The 16,349-nt window shown below is 36.1% G+C and overlaps 1 protein-coding gene and 1 long non-coding RNA gene across 8 annotated transcripts in view; one reads left to right on the forward strand and one right to left on the reverse strand.

Annotated features, from left to right (window-relative positions):
• Positions 1-15,476, reverse strand: part of Pur-alpha (Purine-rich binding protein-alpha) — a 34,555-nt gene extending 19,079 nt beyond the window's left edge. For 2 of the 7 annotated variants that reach the window (XM_076540407.1, XM_076540406.1), the window contains exons 1-2: positions 14,842-15,476; positions 11,771-11,821 (exon numbers count right to left, since the gene is read on the reverse strand). In XM_076540407.1, the coding sequence (XP_076396522.1) occupies positions 11,771-11,821; positions 14,842-14,878 (88 nt within the window). In that variant the 5' untranslated portion in view covers positions 14,879-15,476. Of the gene's footprint in view, positions 1-1,383; positions 2,639-7,682; positions 8,296-9,560; positions 10,027-11,770; positions 11,822-14,841 lie in introns of those variants that run through there. The other 5 variants (XM_012294987.2, XM_012294986.2, XM_012294989.2 and 2 more) reach the window with 5 other exon arrangements.
• LOC143265894 (uncharacterized) lies at positions 12,188-15,648 on the forward strand. Its single transcript, XR_013040683.1, has 2 exons — positions 12,188-14,283; positions 15,471-15,648. It is a non-coding gene; the product is annotated as an uncharacterized LOC143265894 (long non-coding RNA).
• Positions 15,649-16,349: the final 701 nt, after the last annotated feature.

Below are 16,349 nucleotides of genomic sequence, written 5' to 3' on the forward strand. Positions count from 1 at the left end.
ACAAAAGTATACGAAATTAGTGGAATAAAAGTGTAATTATTCATGGTATATTCGGCACATCTATAGATGCTTTTTTTACATAAAGCTGTTCTTTCTGGCAAAAAGATGAAATTTAAAGGGTTTACAAATAATCTGAACATTGAAAATTTCATATCTTGGCCTACTTGAAAATATATATCCAATATTATGTAATATATATACGATTGAAAAATAAATTTAAAAAAAAACTTGACTAATATTGAAAAATAATGCGAAGAAAAAATACTAAGTATGATTGAAAAAAAAATAAGAGGAAATATTGAGCACAATTTAAAAATAAAGTAGTTTATTTTAAGTAAAAATAAAATTACTGTATGGAAATAGTTAATATCAGGTGGGTAATTGATAATGAAAAATTTTATAGCGTTTGAGTGAAAAATCAAATTTTCTAAAACAATTTTAATACTTGAAAATAATTGTAAGTCTATTAATATAATGTACAATATTGCCTGTAAATCTGATTACTGTGACTTTGATAGTTAATATATTATAATTGAATCGTGTTGCAATAAGGAGAAAATTGATATCATAGATTAATTCAAATTTAATTGATATCGTTATAAAGGAGTAGTTCGTTGGTGAACACGGTAGGAGCACGGTCTTATGGAGAAAACGGCGATATAGGAAAAGCCCCTTAATTTGTTGGTTTTCTGATTGGTGAATTTCCAGATTTGAGAATACCGGGATTTGGATATACGGAAAGTTGAGCATTTACAAGTTTGAGAATTTAGGGATTTTGAAAATTAGAAAATTTAAGGATTCGGATTTTACACAATTTTATAATTTGTGAATTTGTAAATTCAAAGATCTAAAAATTGAAAAATTTGAAAATTTTAAATATTTGGTAATTTAGCGATTTAGAAATTGGTAAATTTCGGAAAGTATTTGAAAATTTAGAAAATTGGAAATTTTATGATTTAAGTATTTAAATATTTAAAATCAAATTATTTATTAATTATTAAATATTATTTAAAAGTTTGCAAACTTCTTAAACTTCCAAATACCTAAATAAAATATATCAATCTTTCCAAAGACTAACAATGATCAATAAAAACACCAAACAGAAATCAAAATCAATTGATTTCCAATTGAAATCCAATTTGATTCTAAAACCTACAACCGCCAAACTATCAATTCTACTTTAATCCACATCAAAGAACCCAAGTCGATTTCAATTTGATGTATTCCAATTCAAAATGAATGAAATACAAAAATTGCAATTTGAAAAAAAAAAAAAACATAACCAAACACATCTTCATAAACCCAGGAAGAACCTGAGGGATCGATAGCCTGTACGAAACGTGCGTGTATCGATTGTAAGGGGAATCCTTCATTGTTACGTACTGGACTGTTGCAGGCTGCCCGGAATGGGGACAGGGCTGAGATCGCCCTGGAAGATCCTGCTCTTGAACATTCTGCCTACACGTAACGACAGTTCATACAGTTGAACCTATTGCTCTACTCGTCATTCCTCTATCTCTGGACCCATCCACATCTCATCCTCTTCACAAGCTCATGTTCTCCGATCGCTGCGGATCCATTAATCCGTGACATCTCGTCCTCCGCTTTGTGGAGGCTGGCTGGAAATTGGGACAGGGTCGAGAACACTCCGGGAAGAAAGGGCCTCTGTTCCCGTCGATACACGTCCTCGTTACGCACTCCCTTTGCTCCTCTCATAACAGTCTCTTTAAACTCTCAGCACCGGCGCAGACCGTCTTCCGTTTCCTCGATGGACTCTGCATGATCAGGTTAGGTACCTCCTCGACATCGTTCTCCAGGTTACCCTGACCATACAGATGTCTTGCACCTGGGTACAACCTGATCATCATACCGTGTCCATCGGCTACAGTTAGGTTGGTCCTCCTCCTCTTCGAGCTGCGTCCCTACGTCTCCTGACCGTCCATTCTTCGGCTACCTTTCGGATCAACTCCACCCTCCACTCCCAGTCTCTACTAGGTCACCATTTATCATTCCAGGCGCTGGACTCATCGGTGGAACCCTGACGCCAGATTCCCAGAGCTGTGGCCCGAATGATTCTTGGTTAACATTCTTATCTCTCCCCTCAAAATATGTTATTAAATCCAGGCCTCCAAGTACGTAACTAGTGTGGAGGTATCCTCAATGGCCAGTTGCTGGGCTCCCAGGGGTAGGTATCTTCAAGTTCATCCTGCTAGACTCCTTAATCACTTGCCTCACTGACCTCGCATGTGTTTTCTCACGCGTCTAATATATCCAACCCGCATATTAGCAGATTCAGGTCTTCTACAACTAAGATTTACGGTGTGAAAGCACCCTTAATGCCCCGAGCTCAGCACTTCACCGTGGGGTCGACAGCGTCTTCAGGTTCATCCTGCAGGCTTCTTACTGGAATATATTTCTTTGCACGTGTTTTATTAAACAGTACTCTCCCATTTTTGTTGATCTACGTGGCCCAGGTGGAGGGCTCTCGCGATCCTGTGGCTCGCATCCCGATGCTCGCGGACTCAACGTGGACGTCGAAGACGAGACACGAAGAGGGTGGGTGCATTGATCTCTGCGCCTGGAGCGCGACTCGTGGCGCTGCACCGACCTGCCTCAATACGAACTGCATACTTCCGTTATCCCCCACCAGATTGCTTCGTTTCCATGAACGGCCGCCCGACGACGGCCGCTCTGCCTTCGACGCCTGTGCGCGTCGACGCGTCAACCCCAGCCCTCCACACCGCTCTCTAACCGCACACGCACACGTCCACCATTGTTCCTCATCTTCTCGTTTGCCAGTTGCACCATGAATCGGTTACCTAAATTCGGTTTCGAACGCGTTCATCTCGGCCCCCTACCTTCGAGGCTTAAGGAGCGTTTCTCTGAACGCTGCGAGCGTTGGAAACTCGGGTTGGAGGAGTGTATTTTTGTCACCCGCACGTTTAAAGCAGCTTTAGGGTCGAACAGTTTAACTCTGGCCTTTTGGAACCTTTGGGCGGATTCCATGAATGCTGCGAGCGGTTCTTGGAAGTCCGGGGTAGAGTGTGTTTTCACCGGTTGTACATTCGAATGACCTCTTGAAAGATGCGATTGAGATATTTTACTTTAATCTTGCTACGAGTCTGAAACCTGCGGGCGGTTTCTATGAATGCCGTAAGTCCCTCTTGAAGACACGGAACGAAAGAGTTAATTTGTGTCGGCCGTAGATTTAAATGAACTTTTGACAAAGACGATCGAGCAATTTAACTTTCATTTTACGATTTTTAATCTTTTGGTTGGTTTCTATGAACGATGTCATTCTTCCTTGAATACTCAAACTACAAAATTATATTTTTTCCACTTGGAAATTGAATAAAACAATGTAATTTCTGTATTGTTACAATCTTTAAGTTTTTGGGCAATTTCTGTAAGTAATTTTAAACTTCAAGGTAATTTTCATGAGAGTTGACAATCTTTCTTGAAAGTTCTGAATAGAAAATTAAATTTTCATCGCTCGTCACTATGAAAGAAGCATCTTTCCTTCAATTTTAAAATTTGGAACCTCTGAAGAGTATCTAGGTTTCATTTTGAACCTTAGGGCAATTTTTATGAGTTGACAATTTCCCTTAAAAACTCTGAATAGAAAGTTAAATTTTCATCACTTGCCAGTTGAAAGAAGCAGATGAACTTCAGACTTATAATTTGGAATCTCTGTGCGATTCTCATGAACGATTTTGAACCTTAAGGTGGTTTTCATGAGAGTGAATAATATTCCTTGAAATCTATATTTTCATTGTTTGGCATTTTTGAAAAAATACTTGACTTGTATATTACAATGTTGAAACCTATGGGTGGTTTTTATAACCAATTTTGGAACCTTATGGCGGTTTTCATGAGAGTGGACAATCTCCTTGAAAACTATATTTTCACTGTTTGCCACTTTTGAAAAAGTACTTTACTTGAATATGACAATGTTAGAACCGCTAGCTGATTTCTACAAACAATTTTGAAACCTTAGGGTGGTTTCTATAAGTATTGAAAATCTAATATGAGAAGTATATTTTTAACATTTGAAATACTGTTTGTAGTAATTAAAAAAAGTGCAATTTTGCATGGTTAAAGGTTAAGAATGAATGAAATGTGTTAAACACGCCGATAGCTGCATCTTTTGATCTACCTACAGCTGTTCAAACTCGTTTCACACATCACGCATCAGCGATTGTCGAAGATAGACCGACGTACGCTATGAATACATCGCGAGCATGCATGATTCATGATGAACACGAGCTCGTTGAATTTTTGTACCGTTAGAAACGAGGTAAAGGTTCTTCAACGATGCACCGCCGATTCGAGTCCCTACTACTAAATGCATTTCTGTTCGTGTTCGCGGTCTACTTAACTCCTGCTCAAACATGTGTAAAATGCTCGTAATAAAAGAAATTTATTAACGTTTCTGTTATACAAATTGTTGCAATTACATTTGAACGTGAACCAAACGGTAAGAATATCTTCATGTAATTTTTATTACTCGTTCGATATCTCATTATGAAACTTATATAACCTTTTAAGTGTAAGTTGAAGTGCACTGCACTTATTTATTAATGCTTCTAAACTTATTTTTTTTCATTTGGAAAACATTAAAATATTATTACAGATAATATTAACATTAGTGACAGATATACTTTTCACTTTTTATTTTATAGTTAATTTTTTTAGAATGCAATATTTGATGACGCACCATGTGCGTCGTATGAAGAAAGTGTCCATAATCTTATACAAATTAGTATTTGCTTAAATCCAATGTAACAGAAAAATAGCCTACATGTAATAATAAATAAAAAAGGGCTTTCGATAAACTTTTATTTATTTTTCATCTATCGTGATTGATACCAATGTATTGAAGTTAAAAATATTTTTCTTGACTATTGTAAAAAATTTCGAAACGTAAAATTATGAGATTTAATTATAATAAAATTAACTCGTGTTATTTCACCCTCGAATCGAAAGATATGCTTATCTGAGCATATCGTTTATCACGACCAAGCAAAACATGCATATAGAAAAAATATGTGTCAAATGAAATTTGAGTTGATACCGGAACATTATAAAATTTATTTAAGATCACGAGATCAGGAGGTCACCTTTCATAGCTGTTTCCTGTCATAAAACGGTGAAATTTCTCATAAGTGCTCGTAAACCGACGTTAAATGAATAAACTGTGAAATACGTTAAGAAGCAATAAAAAATATGCAGATGTACCAAGCTATCTTTAAATCAATTTTCAAAACGATTTCCCTTCAATTAACAAAATTCTGCATCATTCATAATGAGCTACATTAATTTATATATAGAGATAAGAAATATCAGAGAGCGGGAAATTTAAAAAAACTTTAGCTATCGTCTGATGATGCAACGTTACTGCTAAATCAAAAATATTCGTCCGAGTTCAAACAATATTTACGCAAAATGGTTATCGACATCGAAACGGAAGAATGACTAATTAGTTTCGTTACGATCGAGGAAAGTCACATTCAAAAGAATTTTTTTCCTCGCTGAGTCAGTACGTAACTAAAGCCGCTAAACTTGCTATCGCTAACGCGAAACATGCTTAAGTATTGTACAAAAAACGGAACGTTAATTTCTCTATAATTCTTGGAAAATATCTATGTGATAAAAAATGGTTATGCAGTTATTAAACACAATGGTATAACATATTTATTATATGTATATTTGTATAATTTTTTAATTTTTATTTCTTAGATTTATTTATTAATTTGTATTTTCAGATTTTTCGATCCTCAAATCTTTATGTATCTCTTTACATATATTCTTAAATTCCTAGTTATTTATCTAAATTCATGCGATATTTCATATCTAATATTTCTAGATTTTTATATTTCTAGGTATTTTTATCTCCAATATTTCTATAGGTATTTCTATAAAACCCTATAACCTTTCATATTCTCCATATATCCAAAATCTCTAATATTTCTAGATGCATATGAAATCCCTAAATATTTCTATATTCTTAGATGATCTGTTTCTAATATTATGTTACTAATTATATCTAATAATAATCAATTTTAGTATTTTTATTAATATTATTTTCTAGGTCCTATATTATCTAGATATTTTATTAATATCTTTTTCTATTTCTCCATTATTATTTTTATTATCAATAGAAAATTATATTATTTTCTATTAAAATAAGAAAATACGATGGAAAGTATATTGTGAGAAATTTGTCCTCCTATTAAGATTTTATTTACCAGCAAAAATAAGGTGAATAAGCCTAGATTTATGGACGTTTAATGACCATTTACATAAATTGAAACTGAAGTATAAAAATGAATAAATGGATAGTACGCTCATACGACAAATATTTATTTTGGCAAAAGTTTCTTAATAATTTTCGTAATTGAAAATAAGAAATCTATCAATTAATTTAGACAGGTTCCATAAATGTTAAGCGTAACCTCGCTAATCAAAGTAAACTTCCATTCAACTGACTACTGTTTCTCGCAAAATTCCCTAGGAAAGAAAGCACGTGCAACTACAAAACCGTGTTGAGTCCTTGACAGTACTGGACTGCATGTTTATCGGCTCGCCCGATCATTCTAACTGTTCAAAGTCTAACGACTCTCGATGTAAAACGTCGTAATAACATACAAGCAGGATCGAGGAGCAAACTCATTGACGTAGAGAACGTTAATTAGGGCCGGATTGCAAATGCACCGCGAGTCAAAGCGAATGTGAGGTTAGATCGGACCTGATTTCTATACTCGATCTTCTAATTCGTTCGGAATTCAAATTGCGTTTCTTTTTGCGTCAACACGGTAGGAAAAACTAGTGCAAATATTCGGAGTGTGAAACGTTATTTCCAAATCTTCGGTTTCGTTAATTTATTCGTTAGAACAGTGACGAAAGCGCCAATGGATTTCTGCGAATTTCGCGTTCGTCCGTTTCTCACGGTCGGTAAATTATCTCCGTGAGAGACATGCTGGCCGATAAAGAACAAGACCGAGAAGTTGCATATATTATTTTCTAATTGTTCTATATCAATTTGTACCACGTGTTATATACGATATTTTTAGAAGGTGAAAGACTAGGGTGGTTTTCCATTTCGTCCAGATCTGCTATTTTTAATCCCAAGTTCTTACATTTACCGCCGTTACTGAATCATCACACAAGTATTTCAGTAACGTAACTATCACTCGATGCATGGCCCCTAGAAACTTTTTTCTTTTCCATCCATTTTACAAAATGCCAACGAAACTTATTTTCAGGTCTTGCATCATACAAGCTACCTAGACCATCCTAGGGATGCTTTTACACTCTGTTATGATGAAATGGAAATCAGTTTGCAGTATTTGAATCGTGCTTAGATTGCGCCTTAAAATAGTAATGATTGACAAGCAGTGTTAACATGAATCAATGTTAACCGTTTTTTGAAATACTTGCTTATATGCAATAAGATAAATATTTAAATTTCATTTTCAATTTTTTATTTTTACAAGTGTGTGATATATTATCCCGATGTGAATTCATAATTCTAATTTGAGCGTTTATCACTAAAGTTTAACTAAAGACAATGAACGATGAATATTGATAAGATTGACGTAAAAAAAAATTTTGCTTGAAATAACATTTTAATAGTCTAGGATTTCATAAAGTAACTACCAGGAATACGGAATAACAGCTACCTTCAGGACACCAGTACTGTATTTTGCCCATAGTGTCACCCCAGCCGTTCACCGCATTTTGTTGATCGTCACCTTGCGAAATTTTTACGATTTCTCCCATTGTGTTAATTAACTCGTACACGATACTTGTCACAGAAATCGTTTACACATCTAAACTTTTGTTCGAGCCCGATTGAAAATCCGTCCAAAACCTATGAAACATCACTGAAAGCACAGTTCTCATGAAACACTTCGATCAAGTGACAAACAGCGCCCATCACCGCAGTTCAAACTTCAAAGAAACTTTCATTTCGTTCACTTTTCGTAATATGTACCACTCATTTTGTAACAGCTGTTCACTCGAGGATTAATCCACGTTCGGCGATAAAATAAGGCACTGTCACGACTTCGTTCGCGAGGAGGAAAAAAAATTAACAACAGATTTCGTGCGATTGATCGCACGAGTGACTCGTTAGTGGCTCGACCGATCACCGACTCGCGCTATCTTCACGGTGCAATGGACTTCAAGCTGGCTTTACCGCTAAAAGATTAAAGCGGGATTTCCAAACGGCGTCGAAAGGTACCGCGAACGAAATCTCACCGTACCAGTCAGCGGTTGGTAGACACGTATCTTTTATTTTACACAATATGTGTCCCAAACGTTACAAGTGTTCTGAGTGTCAAAAATGAAAATGAAAGAAAGTGGAAAGTTCAAATCACAAAAAATCAAATGGGTCAAATTAGATCCAAAAATAATATTGAAGATTTAAAAACTTTATTTTGGAAATTTATTTTTTAGAAATTAGATGATTCGTAAAACTGTAGATAATAAAAATTGAAAAAAGTCACTGAACAACATGTTTACAATTTTAGAAAAAATATTGAAATATAAATCAGTTCAAACTTTACATAAAATAAGGACGGACGTAGATAAAGCAAGCGATAAGTTTATGCAAACATTGCATATTCAGTATTAATTATTATTATAATAATAAACAATTATTACAATGGAAAAAATTTATAATTATTTAATTAAGAAACAGAATTCAATTAAATTAAATATTATATTATTATAGCAAAATAAATATTGATATTAATATTATATTATTTTAATATATATATGCAAATAGTTTTACTATTTCAACTGTTATAACATTGGAAATAATTATTTTGATAAAATCAAATTTTCATTTTTGACATTGTTGAAAGTATGACGTACACTCGCAAGTATTGTACTATTTCCTAGGAATAATGATGACGTAGGGGATCAAATCACCATCACTTGTTTATTTCTGGCACGAATTACCAAATTTAAAAAATTTTGGTTGTTAAGAAACCTGAGAAATAAAAATTTGCAATTTGAATATCAAGAGAATTTAAAATATTAAGTAATTTGGGAATCTAGGGAATTTTTAAAGGGGCTAATTTCATTGTCTGGGTAATTTGAAGAATCTGAGGTCCTAGGAAATTTGAAAATTAGGTAATTTAGTTATCAAGAGAAAATTTAGTTTGATAATATAAAGTCTGGGAATTTGAACAATCTAGTAATTTGAGAACCCAGGAATTGAGCGATTCAGAAATAATTTTTAAATTTGACAATTTAAAAATTTTAAATTTCTAAAAACTTAACAACTTCTGGAATTTCTAAGTTTGACCATTTGTAAATTTGTAAAATTCAATAATAAACATAAAGAATATAGAAATTTTGAAAATTACAAGCTTAGAAAATCCTAAATATGAAAATTCACTAGTTTATGTCCAATCCCTCAAAAATGGAAACAAGTGGTAGGTGGTCCACCCTCCCCCATCTCGTCCTAACGAAAGGTGGTCACATTGCCCACGAGTGTACATTACGTGTCATAACCTTCACGACACCATATAAAATACGCGAATACCCACCACTGCTGTAGTACCATTGGGAACTTTCACGCACAAAGATCGCGAAATGAGAACATGTCGAAAAATCGGTGCAGCTATGATGACACGACGGCGAGCGCGTTGCAACAGAAAAGACGGTCAGTGTAGTGCAGTCATATCTCGATGACACATCGCGTTTCTCCGATTGGTCGACAGCACCGTGATCGCGATCGCTCGCACTCGATGTCGTACAGTAAAACACGGGTCCACGCAAAACATTGTTCCTCGAACGAGAAAACTGGACGAAAGAACCGCGATGTGCCGTCGAACGCGAAATCGTACACGAATGACGTGCCGGTCATTCATGGAGCCCGCCGTCATGCCGATGGAATGCGCACATCATGGTGGTGAAATCGTGTGAACCAATCAGCGCACGCGTAGCACCGGCTTCTGCGTTCACGGACCACGCGCGCCACGTGACTTCACAGCTCGACCACGTGACACTGTCGAGCCCCCCACCACCCATCCACGACATGATCGCGTGACGTCATGACCAGCTGACTGCGCTAGTACGGTTCCCTACTCTTCTTCCTCGTCCTGCTGCTACAGTCGTACCACCACTTACAATGACCAAAAAAGTATACAATATACTATCCTACAACTAATTCCTTCTAAAATCTTCTTTATTACGAGATACATTTACTCGTGTCCTGATTCGTGTTCAAGCTGTTTCTGTTGGTAACGAAACAAGCATAAAATTGTGAATTGTGCATAGCTTTTGGGAAGTCCCGTTGCGAGGTTGGCAGTATATTTAACTTAACACATTGATAACCGGATGATATTTTATTGTCAGCTATCCTGTGTGCCTGCCGTGACTATAGACTGCATAAAGACATCTGCGCTGTCAGCACCCACAATTCAACCCACAGAGGATTTTGCTTTCAGTATATTAAAATATGGAAGTGGTTGTTTTAAATGTAATTAACTACCATCCAGCTTTGTGAACGTGGATAAAAAAGTGTGGATTTACACGGATTAGCAAGATCGTTCAATGAACTATGTTAGGTTAGGTAACTTATATTAATATTTGTTATATTTAACTATATGTCTTAGTTATAAACGTACTGCTACCACGTACGTATATACACTGGCGAAATGGTGAAATTCCCCAAGATGAATTTTAATGTAGAGAATGGAAGTTACTCGTCGCTTTTTCAATTAATAAAATTTACTAGATTATAGTTAGGTTAAGGTTAAATTAGATTATGGTTAGTTTAGGGTTACTTAAACAGGGTTAGGTCAGAACAAGATTAAATTGGGTTAGGTTAGTTTAGATTAAGTTAGGTAAGTTATTTAAGGTTAGGTCAGATTAAGATTAATAAGGGAAAGTTAGATTATGATTAACTTAAGATTAGGTCAGATTAAGATTAATAAGGGAAAGTTAGGTTATGATTAGCTTAAGGTTAATATTATAACACTAATCTTAAGATAATTTAGGGTTGGATTAATGTTAATTTAGTTGAGGTTAGGTTACATCAACTAAGGTTGAACAAAGATTAGGCTGGATTAGAGCTAGTTTAAGGTTAATTTCCTAGACTTAATCAGATTAAAGTTAAGTAAAGGTTAGGTAAGGTCAAGGTTAGGTTAAGACTACGCCAGAATTAGGTCAGATTGAAATTTGATAAATTATTTAAATTATAATAGGAAATTATTTTATAATACAATAGTATAATAAAACATAGTTTTATAAATAATACAGTGTAGTATATGGTAGCAATATAGTACCAATTATTTTAATTACTTTAAAGTCATAAAGGCACACGCAATTGCATGTTAATGGATTAGCATTTGATAATTAAAACAACATAATCCCTGTGCTTAAATTCATGAATTCGGTATTTCTGTACCATATTGTAGAAACTTAACAAGGCAGCCTTTTTAAGTAAACGTTAAAATAGAAGACGGGTTAGATTAATGTTTATCTTTACATTCAAATCCACATTGCGATTTATGACCCTGGTCTTCTGGTATCGCTCGATAAAACCGAGGTCAATATTGTCAAGCGAAATATCGAACAACCTTTTTACATAATTTTTGCGGAATATTGTTCTGCTCGTGCCAAAATTACATAAACGTAAACTAAATATAAAGCATCAATGTTAACCGGATTGTTTTCGAAACAGGTAGCAGACGAGTATACCACAAGCACTTATAATTTCTAGAATTTTCTCTTTTGCATTTAGTATACTCACTGGGATCGAAATCGGGTCCTCCAGCGTCCATACCGCCTGTATTTCCATATCCTGAAAAAAATAATCAAATATTAGAATATTAATTATCGATTGAATAAAGAAATAATCATACAGGGGCTTTTCGTGCCAGTTATCAACCATAGGTATTACAAGTATTTCCCGCTCTTAGAATCAGAAAACTTACACTAGATAGCGTTTTAATCGTAACCTAGCTTTATATTAAAATTTCTATAGAAGCAAGTCGAACGAGCATTATTCATGAGTCTTCGTTAACCTATCACAATGAAAGATACAGTGAACATAACCTAACTAAATTTGTAGAGCATCAAGGCAATACAGAGTACTATAGCAGTTGGATATAACATTTTGAAATCCTATACCTTGGGATCCAAAAGCAGTTATAGATTATGGTAATGAAGTTGACCTCGAAGAATCGCGTGTTATTCATGATTTACGAATTATACCGACGGGATAGTGTTGCCAAAGTCAATAATTTTTTTCTACCAACATATGTTCATTAATTAATTTTTGGTCGGTGAACGGTAACGGTAGATATATGTAGCTCGATTATCTGTAATTACTTGCAAGCAGAGCAGACGAATATTCTTTCAGAATTTCTAACCTAACCGATTATGTCGAAATTTTGCACACTTGAACCACGAAAGAAATAATACTAGAAAGTTATATTCTTTCTTCCAAGTAACGACAAAAGTCATTAATGTATAATGAAAATTTCCGAATACGAAAAATTTGAAATTGGAATGTAGTATATAAGCAAACGAAATTTTGAAAAATTCAAAATTCGTTTAATTTGAAAATTAAAAAATTAATTGGAAAGCATAAAAATTAGAAAGTTGAAAATTAGAAGAATATAAAATGTGGAAATAAAGAAAGTTGACAATTAGACGTATCTAAATTATTTTAATACTTCTAAACTATTGGCAAACTTTTGTACCGCCATTTTTTATGTGTCCTTGAAAGGCATTACATAATTTTCTCGCGTTATCAAGTACATTACATCGATTGAATTTATATACAGTATTCGTTTCTGTTGAAACCTCGAAGCGTATCTTCGATTTCAATTGCCACTTATGAGAACACTTGTACGAAATATCGTATGCATTTCCAATTACGTACCGATCGATCCTCTGTTCTCATAAAAAATACTTTTATTCTCTAATCAATATTTATTCAGGCTTTGGCGAATGCAATACACGACGTGTGACGATTATGTTCCGATATAATTTTGCGATTATCAGAATCGATATCGACATAGCACATTTTCTAAATCAGTGCACGAAATATGAAATTAAATAATTTTAAAACTTTTATTCTTCCAAACTTGTAAAACAATAAATTTAAAAATTTTTTAATTTATAAAATTGAAATTAAATATTTTTTAAAATTGCAAGATCACTAACATTTAAAAAGTGTAAAAAAAATGTTAAATTTAAAAAAATTTTTTAAATCACTGTTTTATAAATTCATAATTTTTTGTAATGAAAAAATGTACGAACTCTTTAATTTAAAAATTTTGAAATCCCAAAATTTTCTATATTTGCAAATTTTCAGAATAAAACATTTCTAAATTCTGAATTTCCTAAAGACCTAAATCCCTATATTTTGATATCACTAGAATTCTAAGTCACTAGATTCATATGTATTCAAATTTCTGGATTCCTATATATTCACCAAATCCCCTAAATATTTCACCGAATCCCTAGATTCCCATATTCCTAGATTTTGCAATTCCTAAAGTTATAAGATCACAGATCCTGAAATCTCTAGATTTATAAAACCATACATCCTTGAATTCTTAAATTTAATCTCCAGATGTACAAATCCCTAGATTTGAATATCCCCAGATATTCAAATTTCTACATTTCTAAATTTTAAATTCTCAAGTTCTCGTATTTCCACTTTCCATATTCCCAAATTCAACAATTCCTGAATACCAAAATATTTAAATAGTTTCCAATTTTGAAAAGTGTGTTTCCAAATTTTTAAGTGAAAAAATTCGTTAGCGACTCGTTAGTACCGTAGCACACACCCTGTGCACGAATGTCGTCTAATTCATCGTCGACCAACAGATCCATGGGCATCAGTATCTTTTAAACAATAATCGAATTATGTACTCCGATTGCCAGTAGATACACGTCGCGGCCGTTCCGTTTCGAGGCCAAGAGCCAGTCCGTAGTTGTGGTGGGGATCGCCTATGGCACGTGTGAAATTTACGCGAATCGTGGCCAGACGTGGTTCCTTGTTCGTTTCGCGTGTGCGCGGCCGTCGAACAGCGTTCGTGTGTTTTCGCGCGTCGTCGTGTCGCATGCGTGCGTGCCAGATAGGTGGACAGGAGAGTTACATCACGCGTGTTCACCCGGGACTATTCCGGTTGTCTGGTCGAGCGCGGTCAGGGTGCCTGTCACACGGAACTGACAACGCATCCCCGACGGGCCATGACTTTCGAAGGGAACAGCTGGTAGAACCGGCATCGCGATGCACGGCGTTGAGAGGTTAGCGATATTTAGCACCGCGCCGTGTGCGTGCAGAGAAAAATTCAAATCGCGAAAGAGAGGGCTCGAAAAAAAAAAGAGAGAGAACTAAGGAGGCACGGGGGTTAAAGAGGGAGCCGAAAGGGGAAGAAAGAAGGAGACAGAAGGACAGATAGCAATGGGAGAGAGAGAGAGAACGAACGAGCGAGTCGAAGGAAGAAAGAGGACAGGGCTTGTCTCTCGGCCGATACGCGGCCGGCCATCTTGGATCCTGGGTATCGTTGAAAAATAGCGATTCTTTTCGGCGGTTGACAGAACGCCACGAGGCTCGAAAGGAACGATCGGACGTGTGCGAGCCCGCGGTGGCCACGGACCGTGCGCGGAGTAACGGCGCGGATCAACCGCGACGGAGGTCGTCGCGTTTTGCTCGCAAAAAAGACGGTCCTGGTAATCGGAGGCGCAGCACACGGCTGCCACGGACACGGAAAGATGTCGGGTCGGACACACGTTTGCGAACGCGCAGCCGGAGATTCGATTTTAACAGGGGTACACTGGTATACGGAGGATGCTCGTTCTTACTTTGCGGCTGATCGTCCAGGCTTTCCCGGTCAGACATTGCTCTAAACGCGGTCTCTTTTCCTCGGTTCCACGCGTCGTCCCTCGACGTCTCGGCAACAGGCCCCAAGATGAGCAAAAATCCCCGACACTGTCCGTGGCGCGAGCCGATATATCACCACTAACCAGCCAGCTCACCAACCCAGCACACCACTTGCGAATTTTTCACTTCTTCACACACCACGGCCCGACCGCCGACCGACCGTCCGTCCACGGCACCAGTCGTCACCACCACCACCACACGCTCGGTCGCTCGTTCTACACCGTTCCACGCTCGCTGGCCCGACTCGCGCTCGCCCTCACTCGCTCGCTCGCTTCTTCGTCTTTCACTCTCGCACCACCTCCGTTACCGTCACGGTACGAGAGAGCGAGATACTCGCTGCGAACGCACACACTCCTCACTTTTCGTCGTGTGACCTGCGCGTGTCCATCTATGTAACACTGTCTCGTAGCCACGACGCGAGCTCGATATTTCCCTCTTTGTCGTTTTAATGGTAACTGCCTTGTTCCCCTCTTTCTCTAGCCTTCATTCTTTTTAGCGGTTCCTCCAGCTCTGTCCTCGTCTGGTTAAATGGTTGAACTTCATTTTACAGGCGAACGGTGGCACCACTCTATGTTCGGCGGCCATCTTGAGTTCGACATATCGAAGTGAACTGGCGGCGCCGCTGTCGATCGACTTTTGGGCGGCTCACAATCCGCGCATGCGCACAAGCTTTGGAGCGAAACTTTTGAAATTGAAAATTTTTTTATTAAATAATTGTTTGTGAAAGACTTATGTGTACACTTTTTTATATTTATCATTTGGAACGTACAAATATTTTTATCGATTTTAAAACAGGTTTTACATAAACGAATGTTTAATTTTAATTAGGTAGTGTTTAATATAATCGAAATTGAAAGTATAGGACTTTTAAATTTAAATATTTGCAGTTCTAAAACATTTAAATTTCTCAATTTTAAAATTAGTAAGATTTAAGACTTTGAAATTGTTAAACTTCTATAGAAATCTCCCTATAAAGTAAGAATGACATACATGATGAAAAATGAATGTGTCTTTCTTGATTTAATTACCGACGTATACCTTAGTTTCTTCTTTCTTTAGTTTCCAATTCTTTGTAGTGGTTCTTGCACCTCTGTCCTCATCTGATAATAATTAAATAAACTTCCTTTTGTGGGCGAACAATGGCACCACTGTCTGACGGCCATCTTGTATTCGATATATAACAGTGAACTTGGTGGCGCTGCTGCTAATCAACCTTTAGGCGGTTAATCTACAGCGCATGCGCGTGAGTTTTGCTGGAAAACTTTTGAAATTTAAAATTTTTATTTTTAAATCTGTAAAAAGACACACCCATACATTAGGAGTGTATTTTTATTGTTTTTTATGAAATTTCCATATTGATGGTTTATATTTCATACAATGTTTTTAATTCAAATATTATAACACTTTTGAGATAAAAATTGAACATCGA

The sequence above is a fragment of the Megachile rotundata genome, chromosome 15, assembly GCF_050947335.1.
Source record: "Megachile rotundata isolate GNS110a chromosome 15, iyMegRotu1, whole genome shotgun sequence".
NCBI classification, from domain to species: domain Eukaryota; kingdom Metazoa; phylum Arthropoda; class Insecta; order Hymenoptera; family Megachilidae; genus Megachile; species Megachile rotundata.